Source organism: Lissotriton vulgaris, chromosome 6 (genome assembly GCF_964263255.1).
Source record: "Lissotriton vulgaris chromosome 6, aLisVul1.2, whole genome shotgun sequence".
In the NCBI taxonomy this organism is placed as follows: domain Eukaryota; kingdom Metazoa; phylum Chordata; class Amphibia; order Caudata; family Salamandridae; genus Lissotriton; species Lissotriton vulgaris.
This window is the reverse complement of record NC_141694.1, coordinates 1,715,926,814-1,715,948,942: the sequence shown is the minus strand read 5'-3', so window position 1 is coordinate 1,715,948,942 and position 22,129 is coordinate 1,715,926,814. Positions and strand designations below refer to the sequence as shown.

The window sequence follows — 22,129 nt, the reverse complement described above, 5'->3', positions numbered from 1 at the left end:
TTGAACTCAGAATGGTGCCAGCATGAGTCTGACCGTACTGAGGGATGGACTTGGACCTGACCTCGAGTTGAACTCAGAATGGTGCCAGCATGAGTCTGACCGTACTGAGGGATGGACTTGGACCTGACCTCGAGTTGAGCTCAGAATGGCGCCAGCATGAGTCTGACCGTACTGAGGGATGGACTTGACTTGACCTCGAGGTGAACTCAGCATGGCGCCAGTATGAGTCTGACCATACTGAGGGATGGACTTGGACCTGACCTCGAGTTGAACTCAGAATGGCGCCAGTATGAGTCTGACCATACTGAGGGATGGACTTGACTTGACCTCGAGGTGAACTCAGCATGGCGCCAGTATGAGTCTGACCATACTGAGGGCTGGACTTGGACCTGACCTCGAGTTGAACTTATCATGGCGGCAGCATGAGTCTGACCGTACTGAGGGATGGACTTGGACCTGGCCTCGAGTTCAACTCAGAATGGCGCCAGAACGAGTCTGACCATACTGAGGGATGGACTTGGACCTGACCTCGAGGTGAACTCAGCATGGCGCCAGTATGAGTCTGACCGTACTGAGGGATGGACTTGGACCTGACCTCGAGTTGAACTCAGAATGGTGCCAGCATGAGTCTGACCGTACTGAGGGATGGACTTGGACCTGACCTCGAGTTGAGCTCAGAATGGCGCCAGCATGAGTCTGACCGTACTGAGGGATGAACTTGACTTGACCTCGAGGTGAACTCAGCATGGCGCCAGTATTAGTCTGACCATACTGAGGGATGGACTTGGACCTGACCTCGAGTTGAACTCAGAATGGCGCCAGTATGAGTCTGACCATACTGAGGGATGGACTTGGACCTTTCACCAACAAGCCAAGATTTGTGTACGCTTCTCGAAAGGGAATTCGCAGGGAATCTCCAACTACCGTGGAGCATTGGCAACCCATTGAGTGTGCAGGACAAGAGGAAGAGTACAGCAACAAAAGGAACTGGGAATGAGTGAACTCTGCATGAGAAAAGGCCCACCAGCTGTTCACATCTCTAGGTCCTGTGTGCGTCTCTAGAAGAGGATCCGAGTGAGGCGATCTGCTCGTGGCCCTCAGGGTCACCAAAAGGGAACAGGAAAAGGGCCCTTCTTGTGAAGTTCACCAGTTGTAACAGATACTGCATACGTTTTTGTGAAGATTCTTTTCTAGAAATTAGTACTCTAAAGGAGTACTCTCCCGTGGAGGATTAAGGACTTGGGAGTGTCAGTGTCAACAAATGAACAAATACCTGAAAAAGTGGTTGAATAAATCAATTTCACACTAGCAAAATTGGACGCCTGTATGTCGGCTTTGGTGGGCACAGAGGAACCAAAGACACTGCCTGCCTTGGAGATAAAAGGCAGAGCCCAAAGAAACTCTGTAACATTTGGAGGTAACAAAGTGTGCCTGCCTGCACAAGGTGACTGACTCCTACCCAGCCACTCTAGCCTGACTAGAGGCAAGAGGCAGTCTGGAGGTTGGCTGGCGCATCCTAATTGGGCCGGCGGAACTGCCGCACGTCTGGCGGTCGGTCCCATCACCGTTATGGAGGCGGGCGGATTGATGTCTGCTCCCATTCATAATGAGCCCCGTAGGTTCTCTGGGAAAACCGTGGGCGATTTACACAAATTACCCGTTGGTAAATAAAAAATTCTGAACATATGTTCCAAAAATATATAGATTTCCAAGTTCACCCACTGGTTTCACACCTGTTTCAACCATAAACTGCACGCAACTAGAAATCAGAAAAATCGACTACCACTTAGAACACTCCAAAAATACGGTAAAAAAAATACACTATTTTTTCTACAACTCTGTCAGTTCCTGAAAGCTGGGAAGAGGATAATCTTAGCACATTGAACCTTTTGTTGAAGGCATTTTTTGGAGATAAACACCATATACTTCGACAATACTTTTTACCATATTTCCAGAAAACATACATTTTTCTACATTTTACTATTTATTCAGTTCCCGCGAAGCAAACCCACAAACCTCGAGCACCTTTAGAACCCTGAACATATGGGGAAAAGGATGCAAATTTGGGCTGAATACGTTTTGTGGAAAAAAGTTATTAAATCCTAGGCGCAACTAACTCAAACATCAAAGAAGTGTTCCAACATGCCTCAGCACTTAAACGGTTAACCATTTAACAATGTACTTGTCCTGATAATAAGGTGGTTATTAGAGAGATCCCAGATAGGTTCTGTGCAAGAACATATTCCTTCTGTTTCCTGGAGGTTTTTTTAGAATCTAAATCAATTATACATAGCAAGGGCTGGTGACGCATGGAGTTTAGCCACTGGGGACACTGTGACCAACACCACCGTGATGCTGCATGCTGGAGGAGGGAAAGGCAGAGCAACCGACAGGAGGGTGAGGTGTAGCAGAGAGTATTCTAACACAGGCATCAAAGTATACCAAGCTGCCAGGACTGCTTTATGAAAGAATGTACAACTTTAGAGGCCAAACACATACGGACATTGAACCAGTACATCAACATTAGCACAATAGACAGAAAAAGTCATGTATATTTCATGAACACTGCAAACAGCATCCGCTCTGCAGAGATGGAAGAGGAGCCACATGGCATATGTGCACAGCAGCTAAGACATGCTATAATGGAGCACTTAGCAAAACACGGTTTCCACTTCATTAATAATAGAGAAAATTGCAGTGTAAAAGCTAAAAAAAGAAGATTAGAGTCCGTAGCAAGAACACAATGCGCAGAACAATCAAACGTTGGACAGATGATTGTAATGATAAATATAAACACAAATTGTGTGTCGTTGACGTTATCAGTAGGACAGCCTCCCCCCAACACACCCTCTTCGAGACAATTGACTAATTGTTAAAGCTTGCTCATGAAAACTAGCTGCTGAGTACTTTTAACCGAATACTTCTACAGACATTCGCGTTGAGATGCTACGGATACATCCTGGCGAAGGTACGGCACTATGACGCACTTTGATGGATCCCTAGTAAAAAAAAAGTGCCAAATCACAATTTGGTCATTTTCGAAGGGAATGTGAGATTATGATGGGTTTTCAAGTGTGGCAATCTAATCTGAAGAGAGTAACCTCAATTCATCTGCTCACTTAACATAGCCTTACATAACCAAGTTATTAATAAACAGTAAATGATAGGGATAACATGCAGGCCACATGTAACTTTATGACTCTCCTCAGATTTGAGTCCAAAGTTAAGAAAGACATCACAAATCTCTCATTGTCTGAGAATGTTTGGATTCTATCTCTCTGCATCGGAGAGACAATGTGGTTGTTGCGCCAGCCTCCCGTGCATCTGTACCCCGTGCTCTGCTACCGGATGGGCAGGACGTGTGGTACGAGGACAACACTGGAGAGGCCGGCGACCCGTCAAATTTGCTCTCTAAAACACCTGACGGTGGCCTGGCCGGCCTTCTGGTATCATTTCCCATGCCTGCATTTTGCCCCATGTGGAGTCAGCTGGGAGTACGCTGTCAGCGTCTCCATGTTCTTTCTGGTCCTTCTTCCTAGAATTCTCTGGGAAGGAATTCTGGGTATTTGGGAAACCCAATCCAAGATGTCGGCTCCTCATGCTTTGCGCTATCTTCCTCAATTCATCAAGGCAACTTGCAGGTTCCTGGGAGGTGCTTTCTAATCCAGTAGTATATAAGGTCACTTTTTCTCTTGCTCCATGTATTGCAACACTTCTTCATTCCTGTGGGTGGGTTTTCTCACTCCTGTTTCTCCCTGTGTTCCTGCAAGGTGGATTTGCTCACTTTCTTTCTGTGTCTCCAGCTTGTCCTTGTCTGGTTGTGTTATTCCTTGGTTACATACCACCTGTGGTTGCTCACATTATAAGGTTTTTGTCTCAGGGTTGTTCCTCCTCTGGGACTCCATCTGGAAGTCAGAATCTGCTGCCCAAGTGCAGCAGCATTGTGGTTACTAAAAGGGGTCGGTGATACCTCGGGCAGACCAATACTGTAAAACCTTGCACGTCAGAGGCAACTCACAGTCCGAGGTTGCTTTCTGAATGCTCAACGACAGACCCGACAGTGGGTGGACCAACTTCACCAGTGAAATCACCTATCTGAACTTGGAACAGGCGTTCACATGGACCTCATGTTTTGGAAAAATGCAAATACGGCATAAGATAACGGTCTAGAATTCATCTTAAAACACAATTTTGATAATAGGGCAGAATAAAAAAGTTTTCAAATGCAAAGAAGCCAGTATAACATCATTAGGTTTAATCCATTTGGTTTAAGATTTAATCAAAGGCTTAGGCAATAACAAAAAATTCTTTATGCAAAGGGATAAATGAAATGATTATACGCACGGGATTGACCCTGCAATAATCATAAGAAAGGGTTCAGGCTGGAAACAGTAAACCGCAAGGAAATAAGGACCATTAGTGCTTAGATATAAATATAGCCTAGTAGGCAACCTTACCCATGAGTAATAATGCAGCTGGAAGCCCGTGTGGAAAATGGATAAAGCAGATAAAGAGGCATACAGGCGTACTCCCGATTGACAGCCGCACAATGCTGAAATCACCGCAAGAACTCATCCAAAGTCACCATATGACCGCTCCCTGCATGCAGTTTCAATTTTTGGACACACTGAAAAACCTACCTTTGCTTCCATGGGCTATAGATGCCAGAATATAGAGCCAAGTATTCACAAAAGCCCAGCACCAACTGTGTAATAATTCCAATAGAACGAGCCCCGCCATTCCTCATCACTGGGTTCTCACTTCCAAGAACTTGAAAGCATTAAATGTAACACACCTTTGGGTAATTTTGAGCGGTCTGGCCCTATGACTCCGCCCTGTGCTTAGTGCTGCTTGGAACTGTTATTAAGCTGTCATTGCCTCCAGTTCCTTTTTCATGAGTTGATGTCTGAACGCCTGTCCGCCATAACTTGTCCGATTGATTCTCCCTGGGATGATCCAGTCTGTTCACCTAAATCTATCGCCTACCCCAAAAAAGTAAAAGTTGAGTAGAACATTTGTGCTCCAGGGTCTGGTGCTCGCAAAGAGGAGAATAGCAACCTCATGGCTTAGCCCAAACTCTCCTTGGATATGCAAGAGGATGCAAGGCTCAAAAGCATGGGCAACTGCGGAACTGATCAGAATGAAGCACAGTAGGAGAAATGATAGACTTGAAGAGGACACGCGAGCATGGCCCGCAATGATCCTGGACGTAAGGGATACAGTGGGAACAGATGAGGAGGAGGGGAGGATTTTGCAAAGCACCCCAGAACAGGAAATGTGATAGATAGAGGAGGAAGATACCTAGCAATGTGTCACTCTTGATGAATAGAACACCGATTTATAGACGAAAGTGTACTTTCTGGACACAGAGATACGGGGAGATGGGTGGGGGAACTGTTGATGAGAAAAGAACATTTATGTTGGACGAACGCAATTACAGTAACCTATCTCTTGTAAAACTGTATAATGACAAATGGTTATCCTATAATGTACCGGCCAGTATTACTGTGTGTAAAATGACAATAAAAAGTGTTATTTTTAAAACAAAAACGTGCATGATTGGTAACCAATTAAGGCCTGTCCTCCAGAGCACTGTTCTGTCCCAGTGCAGATTGATGCAGATTTCCCTAAGCCCTCCACTGCCACCCAATCTCCAGTCAGGTGCTTTCCATGAGCGGCTCCCTCTCTAACTTGCTCATGGTTTGTGTCTTCATTTTCTGCTAGCATTTACCGTTGCTGCGTCTCTTCTATCCCTCTTTGTACGTATGTATATTTGTGATATTTTAAAGCAACCCTAGCTAAAAGGCCGCAAGAACAGTGCATGCGCAAAGTCCAGCATAAAGTCAAACAAGCATTGGAAATGCAATAGGTCTCGGATTTATTTGAGTTAGAGCTAATGGCATTGTAAATGGCAATGTCTTTTAGCCATGTGTTATGGAGTGTATGCATATGGTGTGTAATAGAATTATGTGGTATGGATTGGAATTGTTCACCCTGCACACTCACTGCTCTGCACTCACTGCTCTGCACTCACTGCTCTGCACTCACTACTGTGCACTCACTACTGTGCACTCACTACTCTGCACTCAATACTCACTACTGTGCACTCACTCACTACTGTGCACTCACTCACTACTGTGCACTCACTCACTACTCTGCACTCACTCACTACTCTGCACTCACTACTCACTACTCTGCACTCACTACTCACTACTCTGCACTCACTACTCACTACTCTGCACTCACTACTCACTACTCTGCACTCACTACTCACTACTCTGCACTCACTACTCACTACTCTGCACTCACTACTCTGCACTCACTCACTACTCTGCACTCACTCACTACTCTGCACTCACTCACTACTCTGCACTCACTCACTACTCTGCACTCACTCACTACTCTGCACTCACTCACTACTCTGCACTCACTCACTACTCTGCACTCACTCACTACTCTGCACTCACTCACTACTCTGCACTCACTACTCTGCACTCACTACTCTGCACTCACTACTCTGCACTCACTACTCTGCACTCACTACTCTGCACTCACTACTCACTACTCTGCACTCACTACTCACTACTCTGCACTCACTACTCACTACTCTTCACTCACTACTCTGCACTCACTACTCTGCACTCACTACTCACTACTCTGCACTCACTACTCACTACTGTGCACTCACTACTCACTACTCTGCACTCACTACTCACTACTCTGCACTCACTACTCACTACTCTGCACTCACTACTCACTACTACTCTGCACTCACTACTCACTACTCTGCACTCACTACTCACTACTGTGCACTCACTACTCACTACTCTGCACTCACTACTCACTACTCTGCACTCACTACTCACTGCACTCACTACTCACTACTCTGCACTCACTACTCACTACTCTGCACTCACTACTCACTACTCTGCACTCACTACTCTGCACTCACTACTCACTACTCTGCACTCACTACTCTGCACTCACTACTCTGCACTCACTACTCTGCACTCACTACTCACTACTGTGCACTCACTACTCACAACTCTGCACTCACTACTCTGCACTCACTGCTCTGCACTCACTACTCTGCACTCACTGCTCTGCACTCACTACTCACTTCTCTGCACTCACTACTCACTTCTCTGCACTCACTACTCACTTCTCTGCACTCACTACTCACTTCTCTGCACTCACTACTCACTTCTCTGCACTCACTACTCACTTCTCTGCACTCACTACTCTGCACTCACTACTCTGCACTCACTACTCTGCACTCACTACTCTGCACTCACTACTCTGCACTCACTACTCTGCACTCACTACTCTGCACTCACTACTCTGCACTCACTACTCTGCACTCACTACTCTGCACTCACTACTCTGCACTCACTACTCTGCACTCACAAGTTCACAACACAAATTTTAATTGCTTTGTATTTCATTATAACACTACAAATTAAGATTGAAACGCAAATATTTTTTTTTCATTTTGTTGCTTGTGTTCACTGTTTAGAGGAAGGTGAATTGAATCAATTAGTAATAGCAAAACTTGTTGTTGACAGCTCCTTAAGCGCAGTATGAAGCTCTATATAAAACTACATTATTATTGCTTTAATGTTGAGACACTTCTGTTCAGCTTATGGGCACCTCCGATAAATGCACAGTCTGTGTAAAAATGGTGACACTTTCCCACAATAAGGGCATAAAAGAGAATGCAGTGATACAGTGAACAGCCTGTGCGCGCTAAAATTGTCTAAAAATCCACGCGTGCCCTTGTTGAACAGCTGGTAGTCGACACAGAAACTGAAGGTACAGGATTGGGACGGGGGCCGGGGCTCCGAGTCTTTTTCACCCCCCTTACTACTTGCTCGGTCGGAAGTGAAAGGAGCCGCCGTGGTTGTTAACAAAACGGACATACATAACACTTCCAGGGGCAAGTACTGGGAGGAGAGTGCGCTATTAATCGGATAGTACCAGAACCGCTCAGCAGCACTGCCATATTTAAATGGAGACATAGGCAGAAATTTATAGCAGGCCCGCTGTTTTTTTAATGGCCCAATAACTTTGTATATGACGGCGGCTGTACCTTCAGCAGTGCAGTACTGACACTTGCTGGCAGTCTCTGCAAGGAGACCAATATTTGAATGGGCATGGAAACTACAATTGCCTCAAACATTTGAGTAGGTGAGGTACTGACCTGAGGGCTGGGCCTGGACTGCAGCTTCCGAGGTAGGCCATAGGCGGGAGCGGGCCGGGCACGGCGGGCAGGCAGTAGAAGGCAGGGGGCAAGGCTAGCCAGGCAGGGGCTAGTAATAGTTTAAATTATGGCCGCCGGCCGGCGGTGACGGAGGTCCTTCTCTCTGTCGTTGGAGCGTGGCTGGGTCTTAGGATGCCACACCTCACGTCTCACTCGCACTTTAAATTGCGCGCGCTGAATGCGCATGCCAAATGACGCGCACTATGTAATTAATGAAAAGACGGCTCGGAGGCCCGGCTGGGGCCCGCGCGCGTGCGCAGCAGTTGCGCACATTTGATTAATGAAGAGCAAGCCTGTGAGGCCCGCCCGACCCGCACCTAATTAATGATGAGCCTCTGATGCCCTGCCGGGGCCCAGGGGCGTGCATGCCGTGCGCACTGCGCACCATTTAATTCACGACAGGGATAATTCATGATGCTTCTCCCTACGTACCGGCGACCTTAGGCCTGCTGCCTCAGCTGCGGGGGGCGCGCGCAGCCATGAACGGCAGCTGCGCGCGAGCTCTGGCACGCAATCTGAGAGGCAGGGATGGCACGCGCTGGGGCAAGCCGGTGACGTCACCATGGAGCGCATAGACACGCCGAGACGAGGTAGGAAGGGGGAGGGGGGGGGGGGGGGGTCTCTGTGTGAAATGTTCTGTATGTGTGCGTGTGAGTGTGTGTATGTGCGGCGAGGGGAGGGGTCTGTATGTGTGTGCGTGCGTGTGAGTCTGCTTCCAAGGAGCCATGGGAGACAGGAAACGCGCGCGACCTGATCCCAGTTCCAAGGTTGCGCGTGCACCTCACTTGTCTCCTGTCTCCCTTGACTCCTTGAAAGCAAGAATGATTGCAATAGAGTCTCGGAACGACAGATTGCTTCGCAATCTGTTCGCAGTTCCGAGACCTAAAAACGATAGGAGAGATAGCTGGTTTGTGGACTATAAATGCTTTGTGATGCAGTTGGCACTTTGCTTTTTTTATTTCTGTCCTTTGCTCAAGCATCTGCTCCCCGGTCTCCTTGTTTTTGCTTCTTGTTCATCTCCCCATTGCTCATGTTTACCCACTTGCAGTTACAGATCTGAGTCTCCTAGTACTTATCTGTTCCATGAGGTCTCCAGATTGGCCGGTCCTAGCTTGTTACAGTTCCTTCTATCCTTGTACTCGTCTTGTTCATTATCCAGCTTTTCCTCCATACCTTCCTCTTGTGTGTTTGCTACAGGTAGGTTCCTAGTCCTTGCCCTGCTGCAGTCGGTCGGTTTTGCCCTTTTGCCTTACCAGTCCCATTAATGCATTCCAGTTTCTTCTACCTGATCTGTGTGTGTTCATTTAGAGCAGATTTCCCTCTACTGCCTGCTTTGAATCCCTCTTGAACTCTTAGTATTTTTAAGTGTATTATTTTTCCCCTCACTTTTGTATATGTGTATTCCTTTTCTAATGGGTTTGGCTCCTAAATTCAAAGGAACAATGACTGGCCAATTCATTGTGGTATATGGAATATAGTCTTATGTGCTTTAATTGTGACAGTGTGATATTGCTATTTCCTTCACACTCTCCAGTGTGCCTCCAGTTTGACCTATAAGGACGTGTCTCGTGAAGGTAAGTACAATCCATGTTTCTGCACTAGGGCCCAGTCTGAATACTTTCTAATGTCCTCTTTATATGGGGTTTCTAGAGTGACTAATTGTAACCTGCACAGAGACGAATTTCTGTTCTGCTGTGGAATTTCAGAGTCTTATATGTGTCCAAATCTAGTGACCATGTGTTTCTCTAATTAGTCTTTCATGTCCCTGCTTGTACACATTAGAGTTGTGATTGCTCTCCTGCTGCATGTATGTATGTATGTATGTGTCTTGTAAAGCGCACTGCTGCCCTGAGGCGTCGTGGCGCTGTAGACCGCTGGGGAACCCGTCCTGGCTATCCCTGTGAGATGGTCCCTACTGGGTATCTCCAAGGTGAAACCAGGCATCCCCGGCGAATGTGGGGGGCCGTTGTAGAGATAAGGCAAGCTAATGCCCAGAGTTGCCGAGTGTGATCCCTGGTTAGAGTAGGCACCGAGGCAAGAATTATTGATTCCGCTGACCCTGGTCCACGACCCTGCCGCGTCGGGAATTGAACCCTGGTCCCGGGCCGTTCTCTGCTTCCCGGTCTGCCGCCTCTAACCAGTGAGCCACACCACTCCACTGTTTTTGCGCCTGGTCTTTCCTAGTGTAGGCCATTGCCATCGCCTCTGTATTCGTAAACCAACGCTGATCTTTAGGACGATTATTTCATGGCATTAATCGGTGTTTCCCCAAAGCCCCGAAAGGTTACAATGTAACATTCCATGAATTTCCATGGGTGCTCTTGATGAACATATGTATTAAATAGCCTCTAATGATTAGAAAACCTATTAGAAGGATATGAAAATGTAAAACAAGGATCGAATCTGATACTTGGCCGCCGGCATATCTAATTTAACGCAAAACACGATATAGAAATGTGGTGACTGGGCGTCTACTGGTATTGGTGACGTTGACTGATGGGCCCACTCATTGGCTTTTGAACAGATACAGGGACTGGTTACAATCTCTAAATGATGTTCTGGGATTATTGTGTCCTATTTGCCTTGACAGACCAAAGCAATCTGAACTTTTTCGTTACTTTGCTTATTCCACCTGTTGTGAACGTATCTAGGACCCTAATTAAATATTCCCGATTTATGCCCTTATGTGGTTATAACAAATCATATCCTTATAAAGGCATAAGAATCATATCCATATTTAGTAATAGACAATGCAGTCCAAATACGGCAAGGCTACTTCCCTAAGACTCCTAGAAAGTATAACGCGTTCTTTAAACAAACCAAACCTCCAGCAGCCCGGGAATTCCCCCTGCTTTTGTTTTGATTTGTCCTAGAACTCCTGCGAGTCCTGAAAGAACTGCCAGTTCTTAGTGACAGTTCTTAGTGACGTCTTATGTCCAACCTTACGTCAAACTCGGCACCTTCCAGGTATAAATATACCAGCATTTGCCTTAAGCAACACACGGTGGTTTGAGCAGAGCGGCTATGTACTTACCCAAAGCCCAGCTGATGCGAGTGCCGAAGGAAGCCGACCCTCCCATTTGACGCACTGAGAGAGACGCTGTCTTTTCTCCTGTCGAGAAATCCAGCTCCAGTGTTTCCAGTCACCCTTGCAGGTTACTGGGAGATCGAGTCCTGAGAAAGAGATACAAGACCTCCTTCATTCTAAAACCAAGGTACGGAGCTGATTAGACCCTTAGAGAATTCTTGATTCAGATTCTTGGCAAAACTAACTTAACTTAAACTGCAGCTCACTTACTCCTTCCCACGTACTAGGCTTAGGTTAGGTCCACCGGGGTAGGCGTATTTTAGAAGCACCAGTTGAGTACATTTAGTCAACTTTTATAATTGTATGTAACTGTATATATTTTATCCATTTTAAGTATCATATGGCTCAAAAACCATATAAATGTGTTTACAGTATTATTTCATAATACTCCTTTAACTGTACGCACTTTACTTTATGATAAGTATTGCAATTGTGGCAATTAATTTCTCTTGCATGAGAAAGAAGACTACTCAATAAATAACTTTTATTGAAAACGCCCGTCTCTCTATTTCTCTGCACTCTGGTTAAACTAAGCATACATGATTGACTGAGTGAAATAGCTATCTATCGTTTTCACACGACTCTGGAGATATACTCTGGAGGGAGAAAAGTTGTCATGTTTATGCTGTTGTCAGAAACGAATCCCTTGTTGTCTAATCAGGAAAGTTAACTCTTTCCTGTTCATTCGAGAAAGTTTCTAGTGACCTCTGAGCTAGCTGGCATACCTAATTAAGTCTAACATATTCAGTAGAGACCTAGTCGACCTCAGTCCTACGTCTAAACTACCGTTTATGTTATTCCAATGCGCAGAGCCTATTGGGAATATAGACACCCTGAAGAAGTTTAGGAGTCGAATTGGCCTGTAAGGAACACACGTTGACTCTAAATGACTACAAGTGGCTTGTGATTTCAAGGAAATGGCTAAGAAGTGGTATATGAACTGAACAAAATACAGAACATTTTATTTACACTTCATCTGAAGAATCTATGAGTCTTCCCCTTTCGTGCTCACAGTGAATGACTAATTAATCATTGGAACTGTGTTCCAGAACTTCGAAAAGGTTGAAGGTGACCACCGTTTCTTCACCAGTTTGGGGACATTGGGTACTTTGGGTGTTTTGGAGCTGACATATCTACTCTGGTTACCTTTTACTGTACTAGCTCTAAACACCAATTTAGTATTAGAAGTCCGGAAGGAGGGCATACAGTGCTAAATGTGGACCAGCGTTTAGTGTGCAAGGGGCCCCAATCAGCCGTGGGGGTGAGAAAAGTACAGAAGCTGAGAAATTTCTGGGAGCTGTTCCAATTTGAAGCAATTTAGGCAGGGGACGAAAATAGTTGCTTGACAGTTGGATCCACCCACCTTGGTAGAAATGGATTGCTTTACATTCCCAGGAGGAGAATTTAGTACCTCTGAATGGGTGACTGGAAATTTAGCCAAATAGTCTCATTCAGTGTCTATAGCTCACATCTATAATACACAACAATGGAGGAAAAGCGGTGTGTGGTCACTCCCTACCTGCACATTACGGAATATCACACCTCAACAGGCGTTGGTGGCAAAAAGACAACAACAACAAAAAGAGAAGCTGGGTATTTACTCTGAAATTTAAAAAAGCAAAAAAGAAACAGGGACAGGGGGAGCTCATATCCCATGAAGAAAAAAATGTAAGCAAAAAAGGGGCAGCTGCGAAGCATAAACAAATGTAACTAAGGTGCATTAAATGTAACTAAGGTGCTGTTGCTCTCCTCTCAAAACAGGCGAGAAAAGAGACCTGTGACATCAACAAAAGAAGGAGGAATGAAGCGAGGCAATCACACAAGGCACTACAACATGGGCTAAAGACCGGTGCAAACCATGCGTTGTGTATCCCCTGTGGTGAAACAGGTGTAAGTTAGGAAACATGACCGCACTCAAACACCACACACAAAAGCGATCACTTACTTCCAAGCTGCCTCTTTTTATTGGATTCAATACTAGCAACTTTTTTAGAAGGTTCTCACAGTCGGTCGACATGTAGAAAGGAATGCGGTATTTCCCCCTTAACACTCGTTCTCGCAGTTCCTTTGTAAAGGGAGAAAGAGAAAAAGAAGTCTTTCTTGATTAACAGTTTCTATAGGGTACAAAAGTAACTTCATGGACAGAGGTAAAAAGGCGGCACGGAACGAACTAGAGGAAGGAGTATCAATGAACTGGAAGACTGTGTCTTCTACAAATCCTGTATCAAGAGAAGGGGCGAGGGTTAGGCAATGAGTTAGAGGGTAGATAAAAGGGTAGACGCCCAGAAAGTGTATCCTGGAGGAAAGTCTATGTTTGGGGCCAAAACATGATAGGTCGGGTTTCAAGTTTTGGTCTTCGTAGAGCATCACTGTTCAGGAAGAAAGTGATAAAACTATGAAAGAGGACATACTGCTAAAAGTACATGCGGGGTGATGTTCCTGACTGCTCATGACACTGTAGAACAGGGGTCTTCAAACGGGTCCTGGAGGGCCGGATCCATGCCAGATTTTTAAAACTACTACATGTATCTCAATGGGGATGTCCAAAAAATCTGGCATGGATCCGGCCCTCCAGGACCGGTTTGGAGACCCCTGCTGTAGAACATACACACCCCAAGGTAAAATATAAACTGCACAGTAATACAATGCCTTAAAATATACCCCCAATTTGGAAGTTCACCTTTTGCCTCTATGACTCACATGAAATGTATTGGAAAGGTCAGTGGAATAAAGAAAAACATACATACAGATTAGCTGGCCTAAACTACGAATATGCAAGGTGAGCTTATTGCTATCACTTAGTAATGGTTTCCAGGAATAAGCTAGTATTAAACTTTTATCCAGTGACACTGATGCAAATATTTCAAGATAAAAGAGACTCTAGTCCAATGTATTATTGGTAAATGTGAGAGACATATGCTGCACAAGAATGCACAGCTTTCCTACTCCTGTTATCAAGGGGAATGCTTTACAAATGGGAAAGGATGGGCATTACTGTGCTGCAACATGGAAGGGAACAAACAAAACAGTAGATATTTGCAAACCACAAATAACTAACATTGAACCTTTTGGTGGTATTTTAACTCCATACTCTAAATTTAAGACCCTAAACTTCAACAGGTGAGCAACTTCAACAGCTGTGAAATAAGACTGTATCAGACAAGGGAAACAGACAACATATTAGTCACTTATACCAAACCTTTGTCAGCATAACAACACTATTACCTTTAAATTCTGGCCATCAAAGGGCAAGGATCCACTGACGAGGGTGTACAGAATGACTCCAAGACTCCATACGTCAACCTCCGGGCCATCGTATTTCTTCCCTTGGAACAGTTCTGGGGCAGCGTAAGGTGGGCTCCCACAAAATGTGTCCAGCTTGCTACCAACTGTAAATTCATTACTAAAACCAAAATCTGCAATTTTAATATTCATGTCTGCATCGAGAAGAAGGTTTTCTGCCTAAAGAGAAAGAAAAAACAACCAATAGGCAACCAGCTGATGTGTCGTTTAGAATAAAGCCGCTCTAAAATGTTTTCTCTGAACACTTTTTCAAGTTTATCACTAAAACTTAGTTAAACCTGCGAAAAATATCCCCTTAAGTTCAACGTTAAACCACATCTAAGTTTAGTGTGTTAATCTAGATTCTAGAGTCTAGTCTACTTCTCACCTTATTTCCAAAAAGCTATCATTTCAAGAGTGTCATTTCAGCGTACACAATTCATAGTATGAAACATTTTTTGTAGGTACTTCCTGAGTATAGCTCCTAAAGGTTGAATGAGGAGACAACTCTTAAATGTTGAGTAGCAGTAGCAGTAAATCCTTACTTGAGTGGGAATGTGCTCAAAACTGGTGGTTATGTAAGGGAAGGGGGTTCTTTACAGGCAATAATGCTTCCCCCATGGTGAAAAATACCAAAGTTATGTAATAGTGCACCAATATGACACTGTTACCATTTGCAATTATGTACAACTCAGCATGGGAAAGTGACTGCATTGTCTCAATAGAGAATTCACAAATGTTTTTCCAGGTGTGTGCATGAAAACTGCAGATTCCTAGGTGTAACCGGAGAAACTTTTGTCAAGTCCTTAGATTTTTAAATCGGCATTCATGCAAGATAGCAAAGCTTAAGGCACAGATTTCCAAATCGCCTTTGAATGGGTCTCCAGATGTTTTGGAAAATACGACCAATAGAAAACGAGTGGGAACTCAAGGCTTGGCCTTAACTACCGGGTAGGAGAAGGCCAGACCATAAAAGAAACAAACTTTTCTAAAAATTACATCTTTTTCGCTGGTTAGTTGGTTAGTTCTGATTCGTTGTTCTCTTTTTATGTTCATTCGTTTGTTTGGATGAAAAGGACATGAATATCTGTTTATAAGCCACACGCTTTGTTACTCAATATCACTGTTCTTCTCAAGATCACGCTATGAAATGAAAGACAGCTAAAAAAAGAACAAACTAACAGGCGCTGTAATAAGGGGTTCTGTCTAGCACATGGGTACTCACAAACTTTCTCTCGGGGGCCAAATTTACAGTGTGGTTTGTGTCCGAGGGCCGCACCGGTGGGGGCGGGGTCAGTGGGGAAGGGGCGGGGCTAGAACAACAAAAAAACTGTGACCATGAGGTTGATCATAGGTCCCTACAGCGGATGCCTTCGTCCACTGAGCCACCAGACCCGGCACACACACATCTCTCTCTCTTTCCCTCTCCCTCTCCTTCTCCCTCTGACTCTGTCTCCCTCTGACTCTCTGTCTCCCTCTGACTCTCTGTCTCCCTCTCACTCTCTGTCTCCCTCTCACTCTCTCACTCCCTCTCACTCTCTCACTCCCTCTCTCTCCCTCTGTCTCCATCTCTCCCTCTGTGTCCATCTCTCCATCTCTCCCTCTGTCTCACTCACTCTTACTCTCTCACTCCCTCCCTCTGTCTCCCTCTCTCCCTCTGTCTCCATCTCTTCCTCTGTCTCCTTCTCTCCATCTCTCCCTCTGTCTCCATCTCTCCATCTCTCCCTCTGTCTCCATCTCTCCCTCTGTCTCACTCACTCTTACTCTCTCACTCCCTCCCTCTGTCTCCCTCCCTCTCTCTGTCCCCTTCCCTCCCCCTCCCTCGCTCTCCCTTTCCCTCCCTCTGTCTGCCTTCCTTTCCCTCCCTCCCTCGCTCTCCTTCCCTCCCTCGCTCTCCTTCCCTGCCTCGCTCTCCCTTTCCCTCCCTCACTTTCCCTCTCCCTCTCTTTCCCTCCCCCTCGCTCTCCCTCCCTCTCCCTCCCTCCCTCTGTCTCCCTCCCTCTGTCTGCCTTCCTTTCCCTCCCTCCCTCCCTCTCCTTCCCTCCCTCTCCTTCCCTCCCTCGCTCTCCCTCCCTCCCTCGCTCTCCCTCCCTCCCTCGCTCTCCCTCCCTCCCTCGCTCTCCTTCCCTCCCTCCCTCTCCCTCCCTCCCTCCCTCCCTCACCTTCCCTCCCTCGCTCTCCTTCCCTCCCTCGCTCTCCCTCCCTCCCTCCCTCTCCTTCCCTCCCTCGCTCTCCTTCCCTCCCTCGCTCTCCCTCGCTCTCCCTCCCTCCCTCGCTCTCCTTCCCTCCCTCGCTCTCCCTCCCTCCCTCGCTCTCCTTCCCTCCCTCGCTCTTCTTCCCTCCCTCCCTTGCTCTCCCTCCCTCCCTCTCCCTCCCTCCCTCCCTCGCTCGCTCTCCTTCCCTCCCTTGCTCTCCTTCCCTCCCTCGCTCTCCTTCCCTCCCTTGCTCTCCTTCCCTCCCTCGCTCTCCTTCCCTCCCTCCCTCCCACTCCCTCCCTCCCTCGCTCTCCTTCCCTCCCTTGCTCTCCTTCCCTCCCTCGCTCTCCTTCCCTTCCCTCCCTCGCTCTCCTTCCCTCCCTCGCTCTCCCTCCCTCCCTCGCTCTCCTTCCCTCCCTCCCTCCCTCTCCCTCCCTCCCTCGCTCTCCTTCCCTCCCTCACTTTCCTTCCCTCCCTCCCTCCCTCCCTCGCTCTCCTTCCCTCCCTCCCTTGCTTTCCTCTCCCTCCCTCCCTCGCTCTCCTTCCCTCCATCACTCTCCTTCCCTCCCTCCCTCTCTCCCTCCCTCGCTCTTCTTCCCTCCCTCGCTCTCCTTCCCTCCCTTGCTCTCCCTCCCCCCTCGCTCTCCCTCGCTTAAGTCGCTTTCCCTCCTTCCCTCCCTCTGTCTCCCTCCCTTTTTCTTTTTTAAAGGCTGTCTGCAACCAGAGCTCGACTCAGAGACTCTGCTGCCTGTGGGGGGCGGGCGATGTCCGCCGTAGTCAGAGTGGGGCTGCAGGGGCCTGAGAGGTGAAAATAGCCTCATTAACATGCAAATGGTCTTTGAAAGACCTGTATACAGCACATCAAGCCACACATCTATTCTTTGTAAGTGCTGTGATTAAAAGATGTTTCTATTACTTAAAAGTCACAGAACTGCATTGACCGACACCAGAAGGCTAGAAGTCCCAGCCAGCCTTGCGAGGATTCGAATTTGTGACCTGCAGATCACTGCATGTCTCAATCGTGAGCGTTTAATTCGCTGAGGGATTCTGTCCGATTAGGTAATCTGAGCACTGACGGGGACAAATGCGTCAAGAACTGCGCAGTGCCCCACTCCTCTGGCATGGTCAAAAGGGTGACCCTGCCTGTGTGCCCTCCCCCTCCCGGGCTGTGATAGAATCCAGGCACGCTCACACAGCCGCATCAAAGCATTTCACAGGTCTTTAGAAGACCATTAGCATGTTAATGAGGCTATTTTCACCTCTCAGGCCCCTGCAGCCCCACTCTGACTACGGCGGAAATCGGCCGCCCCCAAAGGCAGCAGAGTCTCTGAATCGAACACTTTTTGCAGACGGCCTTTAATAAAAAAACAAAAACTCAGGTATGATGTCTGAAAGGTCCGCGGGCCGCCAGGGAAGGCTTGCCGGGCCGCCCCTGGCCCGCGGGCCGTACTATGAGTACCCCTGGTCTAGCATGAAGTGTTTCCTGGAACCGAATGGCGGTAATGTAGGGAAGACTCATGGCCAGCAGAGGGCGCTGCTTAGTAGTCTGACTTTCTAGTAAGTAATGCAGCATTCCTGTGTAATTCCTATTTTTTGGTATTTATCATCGTTTTGATACATTGGTGTCACGGCAGATGAAGGAATAGAGAATACCAATGGCGTTCCTGCCGTTTTAACATCTAAGCAGTGACAGTGCGGTTCCCTCTCCCCGGATCTGAGCAGTGAGCCAGCCCCATTGTACACACGTTTCCTCCTCTCGCATGCACTTTACTTGCAGCAGAAGCACGACTTGCAGCTACTTCAAGGATGCAATGGAATTTCACACATTTTAAAGTATCTTGCTTACTTCACCGAAAGATGTAGAAACAGATATGTTAACATTTGAATTTTAACTAAAAGACGTTTTTAAAATTTTAAATAAAAGCTTTACTTGAGGGGAAAAGCTTAAACCAAAATAATGCTGTCCGTGCTTTTACATATGACATTTTTAAAGAAACCAGGAGTAAATTACCTTTAGATCCCGGTGAACAATACATTTTTGATGACAGTACTGCACAGCAGACACAATCTGAAATGAAAAATTCAAGACGATGAAAAAGGGCAAGAAAAATGAGCCAACACAAGATTAATATTGAAAGAGCCCCGCCGCCCTACTCTGGACTCGGCTCTCTCTCATCCTGACTGATCCACGCCAGTGGCTTCGGGTGCCCAGTGAAGCTCACAGCTGTGGATTCAGACTATGGCTGGGAGTAAAGCTACACAGCATCCATTAACCCTTCCATGGACCGTTGAAGAGCACGTGTTGTGCAGGGACTTTAATAATTCTCACCAGATGGAAAGGTAGTGTTGTCCCCGCAATAAGAACAACATTTTCAAAGCCAGTTCCTGAGTGTATTCAAGACTTGCACCATAATCGCAACCAGTGACTTAATGCACACAACAAGGAAAGTTTATGGAGCAGCTAAGGTGCATGTTGTTTATAACCCATCATCACAACTGCCACTCCTTTGAAGGGTGTAGCTCGCCATGAAGTTCTTCCCACCTCCAGTGGAGCTCGAATGTGGAAATAGAGTGGGCAGAGCTGGTCTTCTGCACCCCTTCTATTCGTCTTCTTAAACGAATTGTGTGTTAGAAAGAGAATGGGAGGGATATAGGGTAGGTGAATGGGCAACAGAAAGGTGACCTATGAGAAAAAAAGCAGACACAGGCACCATCAGCCTCCATAAACCCTGTTTAAAAGCACTTTTCTTTGGAGCCACGTTGGAAGTAGACTGCACAGGCAGCCCCTGTGCCACTCTAAAAGCTCACACTTTGGCAGTGGGCCCAGCTCGAAGATACTAATGGTCAGTCCTAGCTGGGGTTCAGGTGGAGGTGTTTATCCCAAAAGCTGCATAGGTGTGTTGACCTTTTTGACCCTTTTTCTGCTTCTCACCATGGATGAATCCCTCGTTTTGCTACAGATTGTGTAGGAAGTGGACTTTGGATTTAGTTTTAAAAACTTGTTTTCTTTTCCAGACCATTCAGCTTGGCAGTTTCTGCATCATTCTTCAGCACCTGCAGTTCCTCGTTTGCGTGGTAGTCAAATAAAGATGATCCTGTGAATTCAAGATCCATGATTGTCTGATTTAGAATGAAGGTTACAGAAGTTAAACTGAGCCATTGAACCCTTTTCAATCGCACTAACCTCGAGTCGCAGTCTGTCATGTCCACAATCTCAAGAATGATCAATTCCTTCACAAACTTTTACAATCACCAGTAAAGATGCTCTTAACCTTAAGAAGCAAGTCAAAAATGCCACAATGAACCCCACAAGGCTTTCTTGTATCTACCTAGAATACCTGGAAGGGATCCCCGTCTTTTAAATCAGAGTGCATTTCCATTCCTATGTCACCAATGCAAAGACTTTCTTTGTTGGGAGAGCAGTGGCTATTTTACACAGAGGAAACATTAAGACAATTCAGGTGTAGAGTGTTTCCCCTTGAAGCTCAGACCCTCGTAATTGGCTCTGAACATCGCCTAATGGCATTGATTGAAGCTTTAGGAAAGACCAGCCAGAAAAGTATCCATAAGGATCTAAGGCACATAAATTGCTGGCACCTTGGGTTGAACATTTTTAAAGATTTTTCCTGGAAAGTGACTAGTATATAATTCAGCATTTCAGGAGCCCCATCCATCACTTCATGGAATGCCACATCACCGCTTTCTGTGGAGGTCCTGGTGTGGGAAGACTCTGGCTTATGTAGTACTGTCTCCAACCTGAATCAGTAGCCTGATCCGTGGCTATGGTGGTAACGTAGTGATCTAGACTTGGAGCAACGACGGAGGATTTAACAAAGGCAAAGTCTCAATTTGGACCTATCTCTGGGAAGCAATCTCTGGGAAACAACTGCTGGATATCACCTGCCTGCTTTTTCTGGAGGCTGAACCTACCTGTGGGGTTTTGGCATTTGTGCCTCTCTATAAAGAGTCTCTTTACTTCAGGGCACTGGGACGAGAGTTCTTTTCTTCCGTGCTTGCTAGCTCTCAGCTGTTGGTGTATAAGGGGTGGAAGCTCCTAAATGCCTAGATTCTGTAGCGTATAGTGGCCCAATGTTGAGGTTCTTCTAGATGAAGTCGATGCGATATCAGGTCTGTAAGGTCTCTCAATACCGGGAGGAGTTTTGACCTTGAATGTTTTCCCTGATACCTACTGCGCTGATGTCAAGTGTAAGCCAGAAGGGTAATAATGGCACACCCCCTCGGAGGGACATATGTGGGCATCAGAGCTGGGCCCCATAAGGTCTGAGAAAGACAGAAAACTCGCCCAAGTGCTTGACCTGGGCCTGCATGATAGAAAGTTTATGGAATGGGGAAGTATGAGAATTAGGATACGAGAATCTACGAGGTTACTTCTGATATACATCTGTGGAAAGGAATGTGTTAGAGAGCTGCCAATACCTTCAAACCACTTCACATTTCTGCACTATGACAAAGAACAAACTCACTTTGACAAACTCTTTACACCGCAGCAAAACCCAAAGCAATTTAATCTGCTATGAAACCATGGTAGTTATACTAGCTGAAAAAGGCCCTTTCCAAAAAGAAAAACTTTATATGCTTTAAATACAGTGTATTACTATTGAATCGATACACTAGCTTTGCTTATTTTGACATAAAATGCACCCTATGGCCAGTCGGCATACAAAGTTATTGACCATGCAACAAATGGGCACTGCAGCATCTTAACACATTAAACCCATGACTCAGCAACCACGCTTCTATCAATCACATGACCGTCTGCAGCCACTCAGCATGACATAAGTGTTCACTCAGCATGACACAAGCGGTCACTCAGCATGACACAAGCGGTCACTCAGCATGACACACGCGTTCACTCTGCACCACTGGAAGAAACAAACACGTCTTCTAAGCGCCACACAGTTACCTGGGAGTATGCCTACTGTGCACAGCGAGTGCTGACCCCACCATCCTCAGGGTCTATTTTTAACATACACTCAGGAACTGGATATTTTCCTCTTCGGGGAGTGTTCACTCTCTACATCAAGACCCTCTGCACTTGCATGCACAAAGAGACATTGCTTCTTCCATTAAAATCCTGACAGTGTGGGTATTAAGAGGCGAGAGACACCGCACGTTTATTGCATGAACATATATATATATATATGGATGGGGGGAAAAAAAGTATTTTCTCCTACCTGCCTAAATTTTGCGCGTGCTTCTTTCTCCTTCATTCTTCCATGTGCAACTAAGTAGTCAAACACTTCTCCTGCACAGAAATGCATGAAACATTCAATTAGGGTAGAA

At 46.3% G+C, this 22,129-nt stretch overlaps 1 protein-coding gene across 4 annotated transcripts in view; it reads right to left on the bottom strand.

Moving 5' to 3' along the window:
* The window catches only part of MARK1 (microtubule affinity regulating kinase 1), a 452,814-nt gene that overhangs the window by 105,276 nt on the left and 325,409 nt on the right, over window positions 1-22,129 (bottom strand). For all 4 annotated transcript variants that reach the window (XM_086927926.1, XM_086927925.1, XM_086927927.1 and 1 more), the window contains exons 6-9: window positions 22,021-22,091; window positions 18,837-18,893; window positions 14,574-14,810; window positions 13,294-13,413 (exon numbers count right to left, since the gene is read on the bottom strand). In XM_086927926.1, the coding sequence (XP_086784052.1) occupies window positions 13,294-13,413; window positions 14,574-14,810; window positions 18,837-18,893; window positions 22,021-22,091 (485 nt within the window). The remainder of the gene's footprint in view (window positions 1-13,293; window positions 13,414-14,573; window positions 14,811-18,836; window positions 18,894-22,020; window positions 22,092-22,129) is intronic.